The sequence below is a fragment of the Puntigrus tetrazona genome, chromosome 1 (genome assembly GCF_018831695.1).
Source record: "Puntigrus tetrazona isolate hp1 chromosome 1, ASM1883169v1, whole genome shotgun sequence".
Classification (NCBI taxonomy): Eukaryota; Metazoa; Chordata; class Actinopteri; order Cypriniformes; family Cyprinidae; genus Puntigrus; species Puntigrus tetrazona.
Genome location: NC_056699.1, coordinates 21712626 through 21737857, shown reverse-complemented (window position 1 = coordinate 21737857; position 25232 = coordinate 21712626). Strand labels below are relative to the sequence as shown.

Sequence of the window (25232 nt, the reverse complement as noted above, 5' to 3'; positions counted from 1 at the left end):
TCACAGAGTACACCAGCACAAACTACAACTACAGCTTCATCAACCACATCTCCAACAACAAGCAATCCAACAACATCCGCAGCTGTAACATCTGAATCCACTATTTTTACTACAATACCTTTAACTTCAGAGAGTACACCAGCACAAACTACAACTACAGCTTCATCAACCACATCTCCAACAACAAGCAATCCAACAACATCCACAGCTGGAACATCTGAATCCACGACTCTTACTACAAAACCTTCAACTTCAGAGAGTACACCAGCACAAACTACAACTACAGATTCATCAACCACATCTCCAACAACAAGCAATCCAACATCCGCAGCTGTAAAATCTGAATCCTCTACTCTTACTACAATACCTTCAACTTCAGATAGTACACCAGCACAAACCACAACTACAGCTTCTTCAACCACATCTCCAACAACAAGCAATCCAACAACATCCACAGCTGTAACATCTGAATCCATTACTCTTACTACAGTAATTTCAACTTCAGAGAGTACACCAGCACAAACTACAACTACAGCTTCATCAACCACATCTCCAACAACAAGCAATCCAACAATATCCGCAGCTGTAACATCTGAATCCACTACTCTTACTACAAAACCTTCAACTTCAGAGAGTACACCAGCACAAACTACAACTACAGCTTCATCAACCACATCTCCAACAACAAGCAATCCAACAACATCCACAGCTGTAACATCTGAATCCATTACTCTTACTACAGTAATTTCAACTTCACAGAGTACACCAGCACAAACTACAACTACAGCTTCATCAACCACATCTCCAACAACAAGCAATCCAACAACATCCACAGCTGTAACATCTGAATCCACGACTCTTACTACAAAACCTTCAACTTCAGAGAGTACACCAGCACAAACTACAACTACAGCTTCATCAACCACATCTCCAACAACAAGCAATCCAACAATATCCGCAGCTGTAACATCTGAATCCACTACTCTTACTACAAAACCTTCAACTTCAGAGAGTACACCAACACAAACTACAATTACAGCTTCATCAACCACATCTCCAACAACAAGCAATCCAACAACATCCGCAGCTGTAACATCTGAATCCACTACTCTTACTACAAAACCTTCAACTTCAGAGAGTACACCAGCACAAACTAAAACTACAGCTTCATCAACCACATCTCCAACAACAAGCAATCCAACAACATCCGCAGCTGTAACGTCTGAATCCACTACTCTTACTACAATACCTTCAACTTCAGAGAGTACACCAGCACAAACTACAACTACAGCTTCATCAACCACTTCTCCAACAACAAGCAATCCAACAACATCCGCAGCTGTAACGTCTGAATCCACGACTCTTACTACAATACCTTCAACTTCAGAGAGCACACCAGCACAAACTAAAACTACAGCTTCATCAACTGCATCTCAAACAATGAGTAATCCAATAACATCAGCAGCTGCAACTTCTAAAACCATGACTCTTACTACAATACCTTCAACTTCAGAGAGTACACCAGCACAAACTACAACTACAGCTTCATCAACCACATCTCCAACAACAAGCAATCCAACAACATCCGCAGCTGTAATATCTGAAGCCACGACTCTTACTACAATACCTTCAACTTCAGAGAGTACACCAGCACAAACCACAACTACAGTTTTATCAACCACATCTCCAACAACGAGCAATCCAACAAAATCCACAGCTGTAACATCTGAATCCACTACTCTTACTACAATACCTACAAGTACAGAGAGTACACCAGCACAAACTACAATTACAGCTTCATCAACCACATCTCCAACAACAAGCAATCCAACAACATCCACAGCTGTAACATCTGAATCCACTACTCTTATTACAAAATCTTCAACTTCAGAGAGTACACCAGCACAAACTACAATTACAGCTTCATCAACCACATCTCCAACAACAAGCAATCCAACAACATCCACAGCTGTAACATCTGAATCCACTACTCTTACTACAATACCTTCAACTTCAGAGAGTACACCAGCACAAACTACAATTATAGCTTCATCAACCACATCTCCAACAACAAGCAATTCAATAACATCAGCAGCTGCAACTTCTAAAACCATGACTCTTACTACAATACCTTCAACTTCAGAGAGTACACCAGCACAAACTACAACTAAAGCTTCATCAACCACATCTCCAACAACAAGCAATCCAACAACATCCGCAGCTGTAACATCTGAAGCCACAACTTTTACTACAATACCTTCAACTTCACAGAGTACACCAGCACAAACCACAACTACAGCTTCATCAACTGCATTTCAAACAATGAGTAATCCAACAACATCAGCAGCTGCAACTTCTAAAACCATGACTCTTACTACACTACTTTCAACTTCAGAGAGTACACCAGCACAAACTACAATTACAGCTTCATCATCGACATCTCCAATAACGAGCAATCCAACAACATCCACAGCTGTAACATCTGAAGCCACAACTCTTACTACAATACCTACAAGTTCAGAGAGTACACCAGCACAAACCACAATTACAGCTTCATCAAGCACATCTCCAACAACGAGCAATCCAACAACATCCACAGCTGTAACATCTAAAGCCACAACTCTTACTACAATACTTTCATCTTCACAGAGTTCACCAGCACAAACTACAACTACAGCTTCATCAACTGCATCTCAAACAACGAGTAATCCAACAACATCAGTAGCTGCAACTTCTGATCCTACTACTCTTTCTGCAACAACAATGCTTACAACTTCAGAGAGTACACCAGTACAAACTACAACTACAGCTTCATCAACCACATCTCCAACAACAAGCAATCCAACAGCATCCGCAGCTGTAACATCTGAAGTCACAACTCTTACTACAATACATTCAACTTCAGAGAGTACACCAGCACAAACCACAACTACACCTTCATCAACCATATCTCCAACAACGAGCAAACAAACAACTTCCGCAGCTGTAACATCTGAAGCCACGACTCTTACTACAATACCTTCAACTTCAGAGAGTACACCAGCACAAACCACAACTACAGCTTCATCAACCACATCTCCAACAACAAGCAAACAAACAACATCCGCAGCTGTAACATCTGAAGCCACGACTCTTACTACAATACCTTCAACTTCAGAGAGTACACCAGCACAAACCACAAGTACAGCTTCATCAACCACATCTCCAACAACAAGCAATCCAACAACATCAGCAGCTGTAACTTCTGAATCAACTACTTTTACTAAAACAATATCTACAACTTCAGAGAGTACACCAGCAGAAACCACATCTACAATTTCACAAACCACAATTACAGCTTTACCAACTGCATCTACAGCAACAAGCATTCCAATAACATCAGCAGCTGCAACTTCTGGACCCACTACTCTTAGTACAATACCTTTAATTTCAGAGGGTACAACAGCAAGAGCCACAACTACAGCTTCATCAACTGCTTCTACAACACTGAGAAATCCAACAACATCAGCAGCTGTAACTTCTGAACCTACTACTCCTACATCAAAAACAATGCCTACAACTTCAGAGGGTACAACAGTAGGAACCATAACTGCAGCTTTATCATCCGCATCTACAACAGCGAGCAAGAGTACAACAGCTGAAAGCACAACTACAGCTCCATCAGCCACATCTTTAACAATGAGCAATCTAACAAACTCAGCAGCTGCAACGTCTGATCCCACTACTATTTCGACAACAAAAATGCCTACAACTTCAGAGATTACAACAGCAAAATCCACAACTACAGTTTCATCAACTGCTTCTACAACACTGAGCAATCCAACAACATCAGCAGCTGCAACTTCTGATTCCACTACTCTTTCGACAACAACAATGCCTACAACTTCAGAGATTACAACAGCAAGAGCCACAACTACAGTTTCATCAACTGCCTCTACAACACTGAACAATCCAATAACATCAGCAGCTGTAACTTCTGAACCTACAACTCCTACTTCAAAAACAATGCCTACAACTTCAGAGGGCACAACAGTAAGAACCACAACTGCAGCTTTATCATCTTCGTCTATAACAGCGAGCAAGAGTACACCAGCTGAAAGCACAACTACAGCTCCATCAGCCACATCTTTAACAATGAGCAACTCAGCAGCTGCAACTTCTGTTCCCACTGCTATTTCGACAACAACAATTCCTACAACTTCAGAGATTACAACAGCAAAAGCCACAATTACAGCTCTATCAACTGCTTCTACAACACTGAGGAATCCAACAACAGCAACATCAGCAATTTCAGAATCCACAGCTATTACTTCAACAACTATGTCTACAGATTCAGGGATTACAACAGTTAAAACTACAGCTTCCACAACTGCAGCTGTATCTTCCACTATAACAACAGTTCCTGTGTCATCTGAAGCTTTGAGTACAACAGCATCTCAAACCAAATTGCTTCTAGCAACCACATCTACTGGAACTCTTGCATCAGCAGTTGTGACTTCAGAAGTAACAGCATCAGGTAGTACAACTACACCTGCAGCAAGCACAACTGCAGCTTCCATGACCACAGTGGGGCCTTCCACTACTGTGACAACAGCTTCCGAAACTAAGACTGCATCCTCAACATCTACGCTTTCCTCACCTGCGATAGTGCCTTCTACTGCTACGGCATCTCCAACTTCATCTGAATCTCCACTTCAAACCACATCAATATTTGTCAACCCTGCTCCAGTAAAGTCTACAACTTTAGAAAGCACAACTGCTCATACAGCATCGACGTCAGCTACCACAAAGTTACCTTCAACTGTTACATCTGCTGCTACCTCATCTGAAGCTCCAAGTACAAAAACAGCCGAAACCACAATTTCATTTGCAGCCACGACTACTGAAACCTCAACTCTTGCTTCACTACCAATGTCTACAACTTCAGGCAGTACACCTGCACCCGCAGCATCCAGTTTTACATCTTCCTCCTCTATGATTGGAGCTCCTACTGCTTTTTCATCTTCAATCTCATCTCAAACTACAAGTACAACAATACAAGGTCCAACCATATCCACAATTACAGCCAGAACATCTGCAATTTCATCAACAACAGAAAATCCAGCTCAAACCGCAGCTTCAATTCTAAGCACAAGCACTGCTACAGTGGCCACAACAACTGCATTCCAAATAACATCTTCACCTCTATCAAGCACAACTGTTGCTTTCACTAATACAGCTCCAACTCTAAGCCAAGCAACACTCCCTACCACAACAAATGCACCTCCAATAATTACAACTGTGTCTCTGGAGACCATAACTGTTGCTGTAACAATTATGCCCATGTCCTCATCACATGTAACTATATTTCCAACTTTAACTCCAACAAAAACAACTGAACCTCCAAGAACCTCAAATGCACCCATTACAACCATGACTGTTCTTCCTACCAATACAGTTCCAGTTGATATCTCAGCTACTGCTCCAAGCACAACAAGCTCAGCTGCAGCTCAAATGACAACTGCATTTCAAGTGACAACAGGAGATCTTTTAAAAACAACTGTTGCTTTTACAAGTACATCTTCTGCTCCAGCCACACTTGAACTTTCAACAAAAACAACTTCAAGCCCAAGCATGGATTCAGAAACTACAACTGCATCAACAACTACCACTGGAATTATTACAGGTCTTGCTAATACAGCAGAATTTCCAGTAGCTCCAATAACATTAGGTTCAAACACAAATACATCAACATCACCATCATCTACAGTTCTAGGTCAAACATTCATAAAAACAACACCAGTTGAAACTCCTATTAGCAATACCACAACTCTGAACAATACAACAAAAGCAGATGCATTTGTTACATTTCAAAGTACTTCAAATCCAGAAACTTCAAACATATCCAAAACATTGGCATCAAATGTGTCCGGTGCAGCAACAGTCACAACCAAACTGATATTTTCCAACTTGTCATCTCTGCCCACTGAAACTTTGGTCCAAGGTGCTATTAGTACTCTAATTACATCTAGAGAGTCACAACTCAATGAATCACTGCAGATTGTCAGTTTTATCTATCAGAGTAAGTTTCTTCATTATGAATGAAAAATCATTTAATTTATAAAAGTTTGAACCAGTGAATAATGTCAAATTTTAACTGAACGAAACTGTATTTCTTTCTAAACAGAAATCTCTGAAACTTCCTATGCTGTCATATTTACTATTATTTTGAATAATGTCAGCATACCTAAGGATCCTGAGCTAAGAAACAAAAGTTATGTTCAAGTGCAAGATTTAATTAATAATGCGGTAAGTAACAAGCATTAACCCAAATGTGAAGTCAGGGACCAGTGTAAATCTTCATCAGACGTTGATGAATGTCTTGATTTCTTTTTTAATTCAGTTGAACACTCTTCTAAACGAGCCTGGCAAGCAAGATTTTGAACCCAAGTCCTCCAACTTCACGTAAGATGAAAACTCACTACACAATCTTTATTTCATGTGTTTGCACATTTTAGCTCAGAAGCAAAGAAAAATAATGAAATGAAAGCTTTTTGAACGTGTCCTTTATAGAACCTTACTGATGTCTTCTGTGTGTTATGTAGGAGCACTTCAAACCAGATTGATGGCAGGATGGAATACGTCTTCCAGAATGGAGATGCCATACAACCAGTCAGCTTCCTAAATGAGTTACGTGTGTCAACCACGACAACAGTGCTTCCAGAAACAACAACCAGTTTCTCTGTGACTTCACCAAACCTCATGTAAGTGTTGGTTTTCAATTGGGAGAAGGATTAAAACTGCAAAATAAATTTTGCTCTAACAATCTGATGCACACTGAAAAAACTGCGTTTTGCTTACAGGTCTGGTTCAGCAGTGGTCACAGCCAGGCTGGTATTCAACTCGTCATCTCCAGTTCCCAGTGAAGATCTGGTCCTCAGGGCTATCAACACTCTCCGTATTTCCAGAGAGTCAAAGCTGAATGAATCAGTGAAAGTGGTGAATGTCACCTATGAGAGTAAGTGTCATGAAAGAAGGTTTAAAACATTTTCACAGGGAAAGGAGAAAAACTGATATAAATGGCAAGTTTTTAACCAAATAAAATGTCATATTATTGTCTCCACACAGAAATCTCAGAAACCTCATATGCTGTGGTGTTTGAAATTAGAGTGGTTAACATCAGCATGCCAGTGGACCAGGTGCTCAGAAACAACACCTACCAGGAAGTGCAGAAAATCATTGTTACTACGGTAAATGTTAAAAATGTACAATCTAAAATGGTTTAGGTCCAATGGTAGCATTTCAACAGAGACTGACCAAAGATTTGTTTTTCTTCTGCAGCTGAACACTCTTCTGAACGAACCTGGCAGCCCACCTTTAGAACCCAAATTTTCCAACTTCACGTAAGATGAAAACTCATGTGACAATCTTCATTTAAAGTGTCCTTGCATTTTAGTTCAATAAAGCCGTGGGAAATACCAAATACTTAAAAATATAAACAACTGAACTAAACTTTTTAGATGGGGATTAAAGTCACTAACAGATATCTTCTATGTGTCCTGTAGGAGCGCTACAAACCAGATTGATGGCAAGATTGGTTATAACTTCAACGGTGGAGATGCCATGCAACCAGTCAGCTTCCTAAATGAGTTACGTGTGTCAACCACGACAACAGTGCTTCCAGAAACAACAACCAGTTTCTTTGTGACTTCACCAAACCTCATGTAAGTGATGGTTTTCAATTGGGAGAAGGATTAAAACTGCAAAAGAAATTTTACTCTAACAATCTGATGCACACTGAACACACTGCATTTTGCTTACAGGTCTGGTTCAGCAGTGGTCATAGCCAGGCTGGTGTTTAACTCGTCATCTCCAGTTCCCAGTGAAGATCTGGTCCTCAGGGCTATCAACACTCTCCGTAATTCCAGAGAGTCAAAGCTGAATGAATCAGTGAAAGTGGTGAATGTCACCTATGAGAGTAAGTGTCATGAAAGAAGGTTTAAAACATTTTCACAGGGAAATGAGAAAAACTGATAGAAATGGCAAGTTTTTAACCAAATAAAATGTCATATTATTGTCTCCACACAGAAATCTCAGAAACCTCATATGCTGTGGTGTTTGAAATTAGAGTGGTTAACATCAGCATGCCAGTGGACCAGGTGCTCAGAAACAACACCTACCAGGAAGTGCAGAAAATCATTGTTACTACGGTAAATGTTAAAAATGTACAATCTAAAATGGTTTAGGTCCAATGGTAGCATTTCAACAGAGACTGACCAAAGATTTGTTTTTCTTCTGCAGCTGAACACTCTTCTGAACGAACCTGGCAGCCCACCTTTAGAACCCAAATTTTCCAACTTCACGTAAGATGAAAACTCATGTGACAATCTTCATTTAAAGTGTCCTCGCATTTTAGTTCAATAAAGCCGTGAGAAATACCAAATACTTAAAAATATAAACAACTGAACTAAACTTTTTAGATGGGGATTAAAGTCACTAACAGATATCTTCTATGTGTCCTGTAGGAGCGCAACAAACCAGATTGATGGCAAGATTGGTTATAACTTCAACGGTGGAGATGCCATGCAACCAGTCAGCTTCCTAAATGAGTTACGTGTGTCAACCACGACAACAGTGCTTCCAGAAACAACAACCAGTTTCTTTGTGACTTCACCAAACCTCATGTAAGTGATGGTTTTCAATTGGGAGAAGGATTAAAACTGCAAAAGAAATTTTACTCTAACAATCTGATGCACACTGAACACACTGCATTTTGCTTACAGGTCTGGTTCAGCAGTGGTCATAGCCAGGCTGGTGTTTAACTCGTCATCTCCAGTTCCCAGTGAAGATCTGGTCCTCAGGGCTATCAACACTCTCCGTAATTCCAGAGAGTCAAAGCTGAATGAATCAGTGAAAGTGGTGAATGTCACCTATGAGAGTAAGTGTCATGAAAGAAGGTTTAAAACATTTTCACAGGGAAATGAGAAAAACTGATAGAAATGGCAAGTTTTTAACCAAATAAAATGTCATATTATTGTCTCCACACAGAAATCTCAGAAACCTCATATGCTGTGGTGTTTGAAATTAGAGTGGTTAACATCAGCATGCCAGTGGACCAGGTGCTCAGAAACAACACCTACCAGGAAGTGCAGAAAATCATTGTTACTACGGTAAATGTTAAAAATGTACAATCTAAAATGGTTTAGGTCCAATGGTAGCATTTCAACAGAGACTGACCAAAGATTTGTTTTTCTTCTGCAGCTGAACACTCTTCTGAACGAACCTGGCAGCCCACCTTTAGAACCCAAATTTTCCAACTTCACGTAAGATGAAAACTCATGTGACAATCTTCATTTAAAGTGTCCTCGCATTTTAGTTCAATAAAGCCGTGGGAAATACCAAATACTTAAAAATATAAACAACTGAACTAAACTTTTTTAGACGGGCATTAAAGTCACTAACAGATATCTTCTATGTGTCCTGTAGGAGCGCAACAAACCAGATTGATGGCAAGATTGGTTATAACTTCAACGGTGGAGATGCCATGCAACCAGTCAGCTTCCTAAATGAGTTACGTGTGTCAACCACGACAACAGTGCTTCCAGAAACAACAACCAGTTTCTTTGTGACTTCACCAAACCTCATGTAAGTGATGGTTTTCAATTGGGAGAAGGATTAAAACTGCAAAAGAAATTTTACTCTAACAATCTGATGCACACTGAACACACTGCATTTTGCTTACAGGTCTGGTTCAGCAGTGGTCATAGCCAGGCTGGTGTTTAACTCGTCATCTCCAGTTCCCAGTGAAGATCTGGTCCTCAGGGCTATCAACACTCTCCGTAATTCCAGAGAGTCAAAGCTGAATGAATCAGTGAAAGTGGTGAATGTCACCTATGAGAGTAAGTGTCATGAAAGAAGGTTTAAAACATTTTCACAGGGAAATGAGAAAAACTGATAGAAATGGCAAGTTTTTAACCAAATAAAATGTCATATTATTGTCTCCACACAGAAATCTCAGAAACCTCATATGCTGTGGTGTTTGAAATTAGAGTGGTTAACATCAGCATGCCAGTGGACCAGGTGCTCAGAAACAACACCTACCAGGAAGTGCAGAAAATCATTGTTACTACGGTAAATGTTAAAAATGTACAATCTAAAATGGTTTAGGTCCAATGGTAGCATTTCAACAGAGACTGACCAAAGATTTGTTTTTCTTCTGCAGCTGAACACTCTTCTGAACGAACCTGGCAGCCCACCTTTAGAACCCAAATTTTCCAACTTCACGTAAGATGAAAACTCATGTGACAATCTTCATTTAAAGTGTCCTCGCATTTTAGTTCAATAAAGCCGTGGGAAATACCAAATACTTAAAAATATAAACAACTGAACTAAACTTTTTTAGATGGGGATTAAAGTCACTAACAGATATCTTCTATGTGTCCTGTAGGAGCGCAACAAACCAGATTGATGGCAAGATTGGTTATAACTTCAACGGTGGAGATGCCATGCAACCAGTCAGCTTCCTAAATGAGTTACGTGTGTCAACCACGACAACAGTGCTTCCAGAAACAACAACCAGTTTCTTTGTGACTTCACCAAACCTCATGTAAGTGATGGTTTTCAATTGGGAGAAGGATTAAAACTGCAAAAGAAATTTTACTCTAACAATCTGATGCACACTGAACACACTGCATTTTGCTTACAGGTCTGGTTCAGCAGTGGTCATAGCCAGGCTGGTGTTTAACTCGTCATCTCCAGTTCCCAGTGAAGATCTGGTCCTCAGGGCTATCAACACTCTCCGTAATTCCAGAGAGTCAAAGCTGAATGAATCAGTGAAAGTGGTGAATGTCACCTATGAGAGTAAGTGTCATGAAAGAAGGTTTAAAACATTTTCACAGGGAAATGAGAAAAACTGATAGAAATGGCAAGTTTTTAACCAAATAAAATGTCATATTATTGTCTCCACACAGAAATCTCAGAAACCTCATATGCTGTGGTGTTTGAAATTAGAGTGGTTAACATCAGCATGCCAGTGGACCAGGTGCTCAGAAACAACACCTACCAGGAAGTGCAGAAAATCATTGTTACTACGGTAAATGTTAAAAATGTACAATCTAAAATGGTTTAGGTCCAATGGTAGCATTTCAACAGAGACTGACCAAAGATTTGTTTTTCTTCTGCAGCTGAACACTCTTCTGAACGAACCTGGCAGCCCACCTTTAGAACCCAAATTTTCCAACTTCACGTAAGATGAAAACTCATGTGACAATCTTCATTTAAAGTGTCCTCGCATTTTAGTTCAATAAAGCCGTGGGAAATACCAAATACTTAAAAATATAAACAACTGAACTAAACTTTTTTTAGACGGGGATTAAAGTCACTAACAGATATCTTCTATGTGTCCTGTAGGAGCGCAACAAACCAGATTGATGGCAAGATTGGTTATAACTTCAACGGTGGAGATGCCATGCAACCAGTCAGCTTCCTAAATGAGTTACGTGTGTCAACCACGACAACAGTGCTTCCAGAAACAACAACCAGTTTCTTTGTGACTTCACCAAACCTCATGTAAGTGATGGTTTTCAATTGGGAGAAGGATTAAAACTGCAAAAGAAATTTTACTCTAACAATCTGATGCACACTGAACACACTGCATTTTGCTTACAGGTCTGGTTCAGCAGTGGTCATAGCCAGGCTGGTGTTTAACTCGTCATCTCCAGTTCCCAGTGAAGATCTGGTCCTCAGGGCTATCAACACTCTCCGTAATTCCAGAGAGTCAAAGCTGAATGAATCAGTGAAAGTGGTGAATGTCACCTATGAGAGTAAGTGTCATGAAAGAAGGTTTAAAACATTTTCACAGGGAAATGAGAAAAACTGATAGAAATGGCAAGTTTTTAACCAAATAAAATGTCATATTATTGTCTCCACACAGAAATCTCAGAAACCTCATATGCTGTGGTGTTTGAAATTAGAGTGGTTAACATCAGCATGCCAGTGGACCAGGTGCTCAGAAACAACACCTACCAGGAAGTGCAGAAAATCATTGTTACTACGGTAAATGTTAAAAATGTACAATCTAAAATGGTTTAGGTCCAATGGTAGCATTTCAACAGAGACTGACCAAAGATTTGTTTTTCTTCTGCAGCTGAACACTCTTCTGAACGAACCTGGCAGCCCACCTTTAGAACCCAAATTTTCCAACTTCACGTAAGATGAAAACTCATGTGACAATCTTCATTTAAAGTGTCCTCGCATTTTAGCTCAATAAAGCCGTGGGAAATACCAAATACTTAAAAATATAAACAACTGAACTAAACTTTTTTAGATGGGGATTAAAGTCACTAACAGATATCTTGTATGCGTCCTGTAGGAGCGCTACAAACCAGATTGATGGCAAGATTGGTTATAACTTCAACGGTGGAGATGCCATGCAACCAGTCAGCTTCCTAAATGAGTTACGTGTGTCAACCACGACAACAGTGCTTCCAGAAACAACAACCAGTTTCCTTGTGACTTCACCAAACCTCATGTAAGTGATGGTTTTCAATTGGGAGAAGGATTAAAACTGCAAAAGAAATTTTACTCTAACAATCTGATGCACACTGAACACACTGCATTTTGCTTACAGGTCTGGTTCAGCAGTGGTCATAGCCAGGCTGGTGTTTAACTCGTCATCTCCAGTTCCCAGTGAAGATCTGGTCCTCAGGGCTATCAACACTCTCCGTAATTCCAGAGAGTCAAAGCTGAATGAATCAGTGAAAGTGGTGAATGTCACCTATGAGAGTAAGTGTCATGAAAGAAGGTTTAAAACATTTTCACAAGGAAATGAGAAAAACTGATAGAAATGGCAAGTTTTTAACCAAATAAAAAGTCATATTATTGTCTCCACACAGAAATCTCAGAAACCTCATATGCTGTGGTGTTTGAAATTAGAGTGGTTAACATCAGCATGCCAGTGGACCAGGTGCTCAGAAACAACACCTACCAGGAAGTGCAGAAAATCATTGTTACTACGGTAAATGTTAAAAATGTATAATCTAAAATGGTTTAGGTCCAATGGTAGCATTTCAACAGAGACTGACAAAAGATTTGTTTTTCTTCTGCAGCTGAACACTCTTCTGAACGAACCTGGCAGCCCACCTTTAGAACCCAAATTTTCCAACTTCACGTAAGATGAAAACTCATGTGACAATTTTCATTTAAAGTGTCCTCGCATTTTAGTTCAATAAAGCCGTGGGAAATACAAAATACTTAAAAATATAAACAATTGAACTAAACTTTTTTAGACGGGGATTAAAGTCACTAACAGATATCTTCTACGTGTCCTGTAGGAGCACTACAAACCAGATTAATGGCAAGATGGGTTATAACTTCAACGGTGGAGATGCCATGCAACCAGTCAGCTTCCTAAATGAGTTACGTGTGTCAACCACGACAACAGTGCTTCCAGAAACAACAACCAGTTTCTTTGTGACTTCACCAAACCTCATGTAAGTGTTGGTTTTCAATTGGGAGAAGGATTAAAACTGCAAAAGAAAATTTACTCTAACAATCTGATGCACACTGAACACACTGCATTTTGCTTACAGGTCTGGTTCAGCAGTGGTCATAGCCAGGCTGGTGTTCAACTCGTCATCTCCAGTTCCCAGTGAAGATCTGGTCCTCAGGGCTATCAACACTCTCCGTATTTCCAGAGAGTCAAAGCTGAATGAATCAATGAAAGTGGTGAATGTCACCTATGACAGTAAGTGTCATGAAAGAAGGTTTAAAACATTTTCACAGGGAAATGAGAAAAACTGATATAAATGGCAAGTTTTTAACCAAATAAAATGTCATATTATTGTCTCCACACAGAAATCTCAGAAACCTCATATGCTGTGGTGTTTGAAATTAGAGTGGTTAACATTAGCATGCCAGTGGACCAGGTGCTCAGAAACAACACCTACCAGGAAGTGCAGAAAATCATTGTTACTACGGTAAATGTTAAAAATGTACAATCTAAAATGGTTTAGGTCCAATGGTAGCATTTCAACAGAGACTGACGAAAGATTTGTTTTTCTTCTGCAGCTGAACACTCTTCTGAACGAACCTGGCAGCCCACCTTTAGAACCCAAATTTTCCAACTTCACGTAAGATGAAAACTCATGTGACAATCTTCATTTAAAGTGTCCTCGCATTTTAGTTCAATAAAGCTGTGGGAAATACCAAATACTTAAAAATATAAACAACTGAACTAAACTTTTTTAGATGGGGATTAAAGTCACTAACAGATATCTTGTATGCGTCCTGTAGGAGCGCTACAAACCAGATTGATGGCAAGATTGGTTATAACTTCAACGGTGGAGATGCCATGCAACCAGTCAGCTTCCTAAATGAGTTACGTGTGTCAACCATGACAACAGTGCTTCCAGAAACAACAACCAGTTTCTTTGTGACTTCAACAAACCTCATGTAAGTGATGGTTTTCATTTGGGAGAAGGATTAAAACTGCAAAAGAAATTTTACTCTAACAATCTGATGCACGCTGAACACACTGCATTTTGCTTACAGGTCTGATTCAGCAGTGGTCATAGCCAGGCTGGTGTTTAACTTGTCATCTCCAGTTCCCAGTGAAGATCTGGTCCTCAGGGCTATCAACACTCTCCGTATTTCCAGAGAGTCAAAGCTGAATGAATCAGTGAAAGTGGTGAATGTCACCTATGAGAGTAAGTGTCATGAAAGAAGGTTTAAAACATTTTCACAGGGAAATGAGAAAAACTGATAGAAATGGCAAGTTTTTAACCAAATAAAATGTCATATTATTGTCTCCACACAGAAATCTCAGAAACCTCATATGCTGTGGTGTTTGAAATTAGAGTGGTTAACATCAGCATGCCAGTGGACCAGGTGCTCAGAAACAACACCTACCAGGAAGTGCAGAAAATCATTGTTACTACGGTAAATGTTAAAAATGTACAATCTAAAATGGTTTAGGTCCAATGGTAGCATTTCAACAGAGACTGACGAAAGATTTGTTTTTCTTCTGCAGCTGAACACTCTTCTGAATGAACCTGGCAGCCCACCTTTAGAACCCAAATTTTCCAACTTCACGTAAGATGAAAACTCATGTGACAATCTTCATTTAAAGTGTCCTCGCATTTTAGTTCAATAAAGCCGTGGGAAATACCAAATACTTAAAAATATAAACAACTGAACTAAACTTTTTTAGATGGGGATTAAAGTCACTAACAGATATCTTCTATGCGTCCTGTAGGAGCACTACAAACCAGATTGATGGCAAGATTGGTTATACCTTCAACGGTGGAGATGCCATGCAAGCAGTCAGCTTCCTAAATGAGTTACTTGTGTCAACCACGACAACGGTGCTTCCAGGAACAACAACCAGTTTCTTTGTGACTTCACCAAACCTCATGTAAGTGATGGTTTTCAATTGGGAGAAGGATTAAAACTGCAAAAGAAATTTTACTCTAACAATCTGATGCACACTGAACACACTGCATTTTGCTTACAGGTCTGGTTCAGCAGTGGTCATAGCCAGGCTGGTGTTTAACTTGTCATCTCCAGTTCCCAGTGAAGATCTGGTCCTCAGGGCTATCAACACTCTCCGTATTTCCAGAGAGTCAAAGCTGAATGAATCAGTGAAAGTGGTGAATGTCACCTATGAGAGTAAGTGTCATGAAAGAAGGTTTAAAACATTTTCACAGGGAAATGAGAAAAACTGATAGAAATGGCAAGTTTTTAACCAAATAAAATGTCATAATATTGTCTCCACACAGAAATCTCAGAAACCTCATATGCTGTAGTGTTTGAAATTAAAGTGGTTAACATCAGCATGCCAGTGGACCAGGTGCTCAGAAACAACACCTACCAGGAAGTGCAGAAAATCATTGTTACTTCGGTAAATGTTAAAAATGTACAATCTAAAATGGTTTAGGTCCAATGGTAGCATTTCAACAGAGACTGACGAAAGATTTGTTGTTCTTCTGCAGCTGAACACTCTTCTGAACGAACCTGGCAGCCCACCTTTAGAACCCAAATTTTCCAACTTCACGTAAGATGAAAACTCATGTGACAATCTTCATTTAATTGTTCCTTGCATTTTAGTTCAATAAAGCCGTGGGAAATAGCAAATACTTAAAAATATAAACAATTGAACTAAACTTTTTTACACGGGGATTAAAGTCACTAACAGACATATCCTATGTGTCTTGTAGGAGTGCTACAAACCAGATTGATGGCAAAATTGGTTATACCTTCAACGGTGGAGATGCCATGCAACCAGTCAGCTTCCTAAATGAGTTACGTGTGTCAACCACGACAACAGTGCTTCCAGAAACAACAACCAGTTTCTTTGTGACTTCACCAAACCTCATGTAAGTGATGGTTTTCAATTGGGAGAAGGATTAAAACTGCAAAAGAAATTTTACTCTAACAATCTGATGCACACTGAACACACTGCATTTTGCTTACAGGTCTGGTTCAGCAGTGGTCATAGCCAGGCTGGTGTTTAACTTGTCATCTCCAGTTCCCAGTGAAGATCTGGTCCTCAGGGCTATCAACACTCTCCGTATTTCCAGAGAGTCAAAGCTGAATGAATCAGTGAAAGTGGTGAATGTCACCTATGAGAGTAAGTGTCATGAAAGAAGGTTTAAAAGATTTTCACAGGGAAATGAGAAAAACTGATAGAAATGGCAAGTTTTTAACCAAATAAAATGTCATATTATTGTCTCCACACAGAAATCTCAGAAACCTCATATGCTGTAGTGTTTGAAATTAAAGTGGTTAACATCAGCATGCCAGTGGACCAGGTGCTCAGAAACAACACCTACCAGGAAGTGCAGAAAATCATTGTTACTTCGGTAAATGTTAAAAATGTACAATCTAAAATGGTTTAGGTCCAATGGTAGCATTTCAACAGAGACTGACGAAAGATTTGTTTTTCTTCTGCAGCTGAACACTCTTCTGAACGAACCTGGCAGCCCACCTTTAGAACCCAAATTTTCCAACTTCACGTAAGATGAAAACTCATGTGACAATCTTCATTTAATTGTTCCTCGCATTTTAGTTCAATAAAGCCGTGGGAAATAGCAAATACTTAAAAATATAAACAATTGAACTAAACTTTTTAGATGGGGATTAAAGTCACTAACAGATATCTTCTATGCGTCCTGTAGGAGCACTACAAACCAGATTGATGGCAAGATTGGTTATAACTTCAACGGTGGAGATGCCATGCAACCAGTCAGCTTCCTAAATGAGTTACGTGTGTCAACCACGACAACAGTGCTTCCAGAAACAACAACCAGCTTCTCTGTGACTTCACCAAACCTCATGTAAGTGATGGTTTTCAATTGGGAGAAGGATTAAAACTGCAAAAGAAATTTTACTCTAACAATCTGATGCACACTGAACACACTGCATTTTGCTTACAGGTCTGGTTCAGCAGTGGTCATAGCCAGGCTGGTGTTTAACTTGTCATCTCCAGTTCCCAGTGAAGATCTGGTCCTCAGGGCTATCAACACTCTCCGTATTTCCAGAGAGTCAAAGCTGAATGAATCAGTGAAAGTGGTGAATGTCACCTATGAGAGTAAGTGTCATGAAAGAAGGTTTAAAACATTTTCACAGGGAAATGAGAAAAACTGATAGAAATGGCAAGTTTTTAACCAAATAAAATGTCATATTATTGTCCCCACACAGAAATCTCAGAAACCTCATATGCTGTGGTGTTTGAAATTAAAGTGGTTAACATCAGCATGCCAGTGGACCAGGTGCTCAGAAACAACACCTACCAGGAAGTGCAGAAAATCATTGTTACTACGGTAAATGTTAAAAATGTACAATCTAAAATGGTTTAGGTCCAATGGCAGCATTTCAACAGAGACTGACAAAAGATTTGTTTTTCTTCTGCAGCTGAACACTCTTCTGAACGAACCTGGCAGCCCACCTTTAGAACCCAAATTTTCCAACTTCACGTAAGATGAAAACTCATGTGACAATCTTCATTTAAAGTGTCCTCGCATTTTAGTTCAATAAAGCAGTTGGAAATACCAAATACTTAAAAATATAAACAACTGAACTAAACATTTTTAGATGGGGATTAAAGTCACTAACAGATATCTTCTATGTGTCCTGTAGGAGCACTACAAACCAGATTGATGGCAAGATTGGTTATAACTTCAATGGTGGAGATGCCATGCAACCAGTCAGCTTCCTAAATGAGTTACTTGTGTCAACCACGACAACAGTGCTTCCAGAAACAACAACCAGCTTCTCTGTGACTTCACCAAACCTCATGTAAGTGATGGTTTTCAATTGGGAGAAGGATTAAAACTGCAAAAGAAATTTTACTCTAACAATCTGATGCACACTGAAAACACTGCATTTTGCTTACAGGTCTGGTTCAGCAGTGGTCACAGCCAGGCTGGTGTTTAACTTGTCATCTCCAGTTCCCAGTGAAGATCTGGTCCTCAGGGCTATCAACACTCTCCGTATTTCCAGAGAGTCAAAGCTGAATGAATCAGTGAAAGTGGTGAATGTCACCTATGAGAGTAAGTGTCATGAAAGAAGGTTTAAAACATTTTCACAGGGAAATGAGAAAACTGATAGAAATGGCAAGTTTTTAACCAAATAAAATGTCATATTATTGTCCCCACACAGAAATCTCAGAAACCTCATATGCTGTGGTGTTTGAAATTAAAGTGGTTAACATCAGCATGCCAGTGGACCAGGTGCTCAGAAACAACACCTACCAGGAAGTGCAGAAAATCATTGTTACTACGGTAAATGTTAAAAATGTACAATCTAAAATGGTTTAGGTCCAATGGCAGCATTTCAACAGAGACTGACAAAAGATTTGTTTTTCTTCTGCAGCTGAACACTCTTCTGAACGAACCTGGCAGCCCACCTTTAGAACCCAAATTTTCCAACTTCACGTAAGATGAAAACTCATGTGACAATCTTCATTTAATTGTTCCTCGCATTTTAGTTCAATAAAGCAGTTGGAAATACCCGATATCTAAAAAAATAAACAACTGAAGTAAACATTTTTAGATGGGGATGAAAGTCACTAACAGACATATCCTATGTGTCTTGTAGGAGTGCTACAAACCAGATTGATGGCAAGATTGGTTATAACTTCAATGATGGAGATGCCATGCAACCAGTCAGCTTCCTTAATGAGTTACTTGTGTCAACCACGACAACAGTGCTTCCAGAAACAACAACCAGTTTCTCTGTGACTTCACCAAACCTCATGTAAGTGTTGGTTTTCATTTGGAAGAAGGTTTGAAACTGCAAAAGGAATTTTACTCTAACAATCTGATGCACATTGAAAAAACTGTGTTTTGCTTACAGGTCTGGTTCAGCAGTGGTCACAGCCAGGCTGGTGTTCAACTCATCATCTCCAGTTCCCAGTGAAGATCTGGTCCTCGGGGCTATCAACACTCTCCGTAATTCCAGAGAGTCAAAGCTGAATGAATTAGTGAAAGTGGTGAATGTCACCTATGAGAGTAAGTGTCATGAAAGAAGGTTTAAAACATTTTCACAGGCAAATGAGGAAAACTGATGTAAATGGCAAGTTTTTAACCAAATAAAATGTCATATTTTTGTGTCCACACAGAAATCTCAGAAACCTCATATGCTGTGGTGTTTGAAATTAAAGTGGTTGACATTAGCATGCCAGTGGACCAGGTGCTCAGAAACAACACCTACCAGGAAGTGCAGAAAATCATTGATATTACGGTAAATGTTAAAAATGTACAATCTAAAATGGTTTAGGTCCAATGGCAGCTTTTCAACAGAGACTGACAAAAGATTTGTTTTTCTCCTGCAGCTGAACACTCTTCTGAACGAACCTGGCAGCCCACCTTTAGAACCCAAATTTTCCAACTTCACGTAAGATGAAAACTCATGTGACAATCTTCATTTAAAGTTTCCTCGCATTTTAGTTCAATAAAGCTGTGGGAAATACCAAATACTTAAAAAAATAAACAACTGAACTAAAGTTTTTTAGATGGGGATTAAAGTCACTAACAGATATCTCCTATGTGTCCTGTAGGAGTGCTACAAGCCAGATTGATGGCAAGATTGGTTATAACTTCAATGATGGAGATGCCATGCAACCAGTCAGCTTCCTTAATGAGTTACGTGTGTCAACCATGACAACAGTGCTTCCAGAAACAACCAGTTTCTCTGTAACTTCACCAACCCTCATGTATGTGTTGGTTTTCATTTGCAATTTTACTCTTAAAATTGAACAAATTGAACACTCTGAACAAACTGTGTTTTGTTTACACAGTTTTGTTTAGAACATTTCACTGCAAGAAAGAACATTTCACTGCATGTCGTACCATGTATGTATGTGTATGTGACAAATAAAATTTGAATTTGAATTACAGATCTGGTTCAGCAGTGGTCATAGCCAGGCTGGTGTTCAACTCATCATCTCCAGTTCCCAGTGAAGATCTAGTCCTCAGCGCTATCAGTACTCTCCGTAATTCCAGAGAGTCAAAGCTGAATGAATCACTGAAGGTGGTGAATGTCACCTATGAGAGTAAGTGTGATCTTCTTCAACTGAAAAGCTTTTGAAAATTTATAGTGGCAAATATAGACCAAATAAAAATAATTATAATTATATCCAAACAGAAATTGCAGCAACTTCCTATGCTGTCATCTTTAAATTTAATCTGAGTAATATCAGCATGTCAAAAGATCCTAATCTAAGAAACGGCACATACCTACAAGCTCAGGGTGTCATCAATAATGCGGTAAGCATAAAGCAATAACTGAGTATAAGTTTTTGTCAAATGTAATTGTTCTCCAGAGTTTCGTGAATGTTTGGTTTTTCTTCTGCAGTTGAACACTCTTCTGAATGAACCTGGCACACAAACTTTAAATCCCAAGTCAACCAACTTCATGTAAGATGAAAACTGACTTAATGTATATAATATGTATTCACATTTTACGTTAAGTGCATTTTCTAAATAATGCTTAAAATTTACATGTACACATATGTATACTTAACGTATTTATTCTGTTTGTTCTTTAGAAGCACTTCAAACCAATTTGACGGCAAGATGGATTACATTTTTCAGGATGGAGATGTTATACAACCAGTCAGCTTCCTAAATAAACTAATCCCACCGACAGGTTTGTCAAAAGTGACAATGGATTGCAAATATTGTAACTGCCAGCTTCCTCCATTAATCGTTACTTTCTTTTACAGTCTTAACAACAGCCAGTACTCTGACAACTACTCCACTGATAGTGTAAGAGCAGTGATTTCAGTCCTTACTGTTTTGCTTTATTTTTATTTTTATTTCATACCTTAATGCATCTTATTTCTTATCTTTGTAGGCGTGGCAAAGCACTTATATTCATTCGCCTCGTGTTTGTCACACTGGCCCCCCTGCCAAATCCAGATAGGGTTGTTGAGGTGGCCAACACTCTGCTTAAAACACGTCTGGCAACCAAACAAGATACCACAACACAAGACCTGAGTGATTCTGTGAGCTTAGTCAATGTCACATATACAAGTGAGTTTATCTCCCCTTCTTTTTTGTTCTAAGTATGTTTTTTAAATTCTGAGGTTGTAGAACTGTAGCCTATAGATTAAATGAATTAAAAAAATCATATTAAAAAATGCATTAGTCAAATTTCAACTATGTAAAACCACACAACCACATAATTCATTTTATTTTATGTATTTTTAAGAAATCAATGAGACGGCATATGCTCTCAACTTTGGATTTGAAATCAGCAATATAACTATGTCTGAAAAAGTTGAACTCAGGAATGGTACCCATCTGTTAATACAAGACTCTATAAACTCATTGGTGAGTTGGAGACATTTCAGTAAAATAGTCTTTTGCCATCACTTTTTCGTCTTCTTCTTCTTCTTTCTCTCCCTCTTTCTCCCTCTCTCTCTATGTTTTATTTTAATTTACACCCAACATATTTATAAACAAATTAATCTATTTTTTTTAGCTATGCAAGATCCTCCTCAGTAACTCGTCAGTTCCTTTCATTAAGTTCCAAGAAGCTGATTTCACGTAAGTTCTGACCCACTTTTTACTTTGATTTAAGAAAATATGTCCTCATGGCTCTTCGTTGGTGTTAGCTGGGACGTTTAAGTACACTGCTACATGATTAAAAATAGATTTTAGTTATTGACTTTAGTTTCTCGTTGTACATTTCAATCTCACCACAGGGGCAATTCCACTGTGATTCAGGCCAAAGTAGAGTATGTTTTCTCACCAAATGACTTCACGCAACCCAGTATTTTTGTTCAGGAACTTCAACTTGCTGAAGGTATTGTCATATCATCCACACCTGCTACTTTTATGTTTCAATGCTGTATTTGTGTAAAAATAAGATTAATTCTACTTCATTAATCACTAGTTTCTTTTTCAGTGAATGCACTGACAACAAGCACAACTTCACCACCAATCTTGTAAGACCAATAAGTGATTTTTTAAAGATAGTTGTTGTTACGTTACATTGATATTAAGTCTAACATTTCTGTGGTTTCATTCCAATTATTTATCATCTTTCATGCAGGATTAGGAAGGCAATTATTAAGATTCGTCTTGACTTTATCACATTGGGTCCAAGACCAAGTAAGGATAATGTTCTAGAGGTGGTTAAAACAGTGCTGGCTACAAATCTCACAACTAAACTAACCGTGAAAACAGTAAGCGTGAGTGATCCTGTGACCTTGGAGAATGTCGACTATTTAGGTGAGTTTTTCCTCTCCTTTCATGCTCAGTTTTTGTCATGAATATAAATAACATTTTATGCAAATGGTTTATCTGTTGTCATGTAGCTCTTATTTATGAATTCTTTTTAAGGAGAATAATAATAATAAAAACTGTTAATGCATAATGAATGTATAATAAAATACTACCACTCATATACAGTCACAAAACTAATTATTTTTGTCATTTATTTTAAAGCAATTAATGACACTGCCTACGCACTCATATTCGCATTTGAAATCAACAAAGTATCACTGACAGAGTCAAGCAGGAATGAAGCCTACAAAGTAATCCAAGATAAAACAAATAACTTGGTGAGTAGGAAAGCCTTGGATATTGTTGTTCTGAAATTTCCCTATTTTAATCATTAACCTACTGTATTTTAAATGATGCACTCTACAGGTGACCCAGATCCTAAAAGACCCCTCAGTTAGTCTGCTCATTGTTCCTGATATCAAGTGAGTTCTGTTTTTTACTTTATTTTAAGAAGAAATGTCTGAATGAATTGAAGAAAACTGCTTTCGTGATACTGTAGGTGAATAAATGGTGAGATTATTTTTATATATATTCATTTTGTTTCTCACAGTATATTTTAATCTCTCCTCAGTGATGATCTCACCGTGATTGAGGCCAGTGTTACGTATGTTTTCTCACAATATAACAGCAACTCTGCTGCTGGTTTATTGGTTGGTACCCTTTTCAAGGTTTTTACCACACCAGTTCCAACCGTAACCACTACAATGTCAAACAACGGTACAAACGCAGCATGGGTTGTTGCCATCATTGTCCCCTGTGCTATTATCATCGGGCTCGTACCTTGCTGGATTCTCCTTTGCGTAAGTATTATGATGACTAAATGTCAAATATGTGCTTTAGTAGTGAGGCGATCAATATTCTAAAAGCAGACATAGATCTGCCTTTTAAATGTGTTATTTACAGCTAATTTAAAGTGTATAAATGATGTAAACTCTCACTTTGTCTGTTTCTGTGTTCAGTGTCTGCTGTGTGGGTGCTGTGCAGCAATCAGAAGACGTTGGCACAGAAGACGGTCGTACAACGTACAGTACACTACACGAAACAGCCTCTTCTAGAGAGTTCGGAGAGACTTGACAAAATCAGGACTGAACACCAATAGAAATGATAGATTATGGATATTCAGTATGCAATTCAATACTGTCTCTTTTTTTAGTAGTGAAAGAAATATGTTAATTCTTATTTTACAAAGTATTTATTTTATTAAGCCTGTATTGCTAGACAAACAGGTTCTCTGTAAAATGTTCTAAATGTGATATTTTAATTCTTCCTATAGTGTATAATAAAATTGTATTTTATTGTATTATTTATTTGTATTTATTGTAATATTCTGTTTATGTTTACAATTAATAAGCTTTTGGAAAGCATTGGTTTATTTAGCATTACACAGTTCAGAGACAAATGTGCAACATTGGAATTATAGCTATTATTTATTCATACTCCATGCACTTTATTAATGTGAAGGAAAGGTAAAGCAAGTTCATGATGTAAAGGAAATTTATGTAAGTCATTGGCATGAAAATATAAAAAACTGTAATAAAAATACTAAAGAATACAGAACAATATAGACGTTTGTGTTTCTCTTTGTAATGTCAGTATAAAAGTTACTTATTTTGGCCCTAGCCTTGATTGACACATCAGAGCTGTTTATATGGTAAACAGTGTCACTCAGAATTATGTTATTTTTTCAATTAGGTGGAAATAAATGTACAATGAAAGTTTGGCAATTAATGAATATCTTATGCGCCACTGTTAATTAGCTCATATCAAGTCAAGGTTTAATGTCAGAAGTGAATTTGGTTCAAATTAATTGAATAAATATATAAAATATTTAGCAATAATAAATGCATAGCAGTAATTAAAAAATGTCCAGCAACCATATGCAGTAAACTGCATTTAAAATCTTTGCATGTCATGATTGATTCTAGAATTACTTAGAATTAAAGGCAAGAAATCCAAGGAGAAAAGAATACATATCCGGAACATAAAACGGATCATAAAGCAAGTTAAACATTTTTTAATCATTGTGCACAATTAGTCATTAATTATTTATTAACTAATCATTATTATGTATTAATTGATTATGTATTTATTACCTATAGTTGATGATATTCATCATTCAGAAAATACTGAAAATACATTTTTACCTTTTTACAAATAAAATGTTGCGTGACGTAAATCGTTGAGAGAGAAAGAAGGAAGGAGGGAGGGAGATGGAGAGAGAGATGGGGGGGATCTAAGTAGAAATCTACTTAGGTTATATAAAGTGCAATGAAATAAAGCCGACCTCGCAAGTGCCTGGGGTGTATCTTTAGTGAGTTACTTACTCACTGTCTACATTACTTCTCAGTATGTCGCAGTTTGTAACGTCCTAAAAATTCCAAATTTACAGAACCGTTCACTCTTTTGTGATACTGTGCTAAAAAAAAAAAAAAAAAAGAACAAACGTTTATGGGCACGTGACAG

At 38.3% G+C, this 25232-nt stretch overlaps 2 protein-coding genes across 5 annotated transcripts; both read left to right on the top strand.

Moving 5' to 3' along the window:
* The first annotated feature begins 1149 nt into the window (after window positions 1-1149).
* LOC122348885 (mucin-5AC) lies at window positions 1150-3524 on the top strand. Its single transcript, XM_043244779.1, has 2 exons — window positions 1150-3103; window positions 3436-3524. Exons 1-2 carry the CDS (start codon window positions 1441-1443, stop codon window positions 3522-3524), a joined length of 1752 nt encoding a protein of 583 aa, XP_043100714.1. The 5' UTR covers window positions 1150-1440.
* On the top strand, window positions 3145-24331 carry LOC122337558 (mucin-17). Of its 4 annotated transcripts, XM_043233825.1 has the most exons (71): window positions 3145-6061; window positions 6167-6288; window positions 6383-6444; window positions 6585-6743; window positions 6843-6997; window positions 7108-7229; window positions 7321-7382; window positions 7545-7703; window positions 7803-7957; window positions 8068-8189; window positions 8281-8342; window positions 8505-8663; window positions 8763-8917; window positions 9028-9149; window positions 9241-9302; window positions 9466-9624; window positions 9724-9878; window positions 9989-10110; window positions 10202-10263; window positions 10427-10585; window positions 10685-10839; window positions 10950-11071; window positions 11163-11224; window positions 11389-11547; window positions 11647-11801; window positions 11912-12033; window positions 12125-12186; window positions 12350-12508; window positions 12608-12762; window positions 12873-12994; window positions 13086-13147; window positions 13311-13469; window positions 13569-13723; window positions 13834-13955; window positions 14047-14108; window positions 14272-14430; window positions 14530-14684; window positions 14795-14916; window positions 15008-15069; window positions 16194-16352; window positions 16452-16606; window positions 16717-16838; window positions 16930-16991; window positions 17154-17312; window positions 17412-17566; window positions 17677-17798; window positions 17890-17951; window positions 18115-18273; window positions 18373-18527; window positions 18637-18758; window positions 18850-18911; window positions 19075-19233; window positions 19333-19487; window positions 19598-19719; window positions 19811-19872; window positions 20036-20191; window positions 20376-20530; window positions 20623-20744; window positions 20833-20894; window positions 21026-21126; window positions 21203-21245; window positions 21334-21512; window positions 21691-21812; window positions 21964-22028; window positions 22187-22287; window positions 22390-22429; window positions 22537-22715; window positions 22932-23047; window positions 23136-23191; window positions 23341-23569; window positions 23729-24331. In XM_043233825.1, the coding sequence occupies exons 1-71, from the start codon at window positions 3550-3552 to the stop codon at window positions 23822-23824; spliced, it is 10992 nt and encodes a 3663-aa protein (XP_043089760.1). In that variant the 5' UTR covers window positions 3145-3549; the 3' UTR covers window positions 23825-24331. The 4 variants fall into 4 exon arrangements, with proteins under 4 accessions (XP_043089760.1, XP_043089939.1, XP_043089850.1 ...); XM_043234004.1 differs by lacking the exons at window positions 12350-12508; window positions 12608-12762; window positions 12873-12994; ... (7 more) ...; window positions 14795-14916; window positions 15008-15069 and adding exons at window positions 15233-15391; window positions 15491-15645; window positions 15756-15877; window positions 15969-16030; XM_043233915.1 differs by lacking the exons at window positions 17154-17312; window positions 17412-17566; window positions 17677-17798; ... (7 more) ...; window positions 19598-19719; window positions 19811-19872 and adding exons at window positions 15233-15391; window positions 15491-15645; window positions 15756-15877; window positions 15969-16030.
* The last annotated feature ends 901 nt before the right edge of the window (window positions 24332-25232 follow it).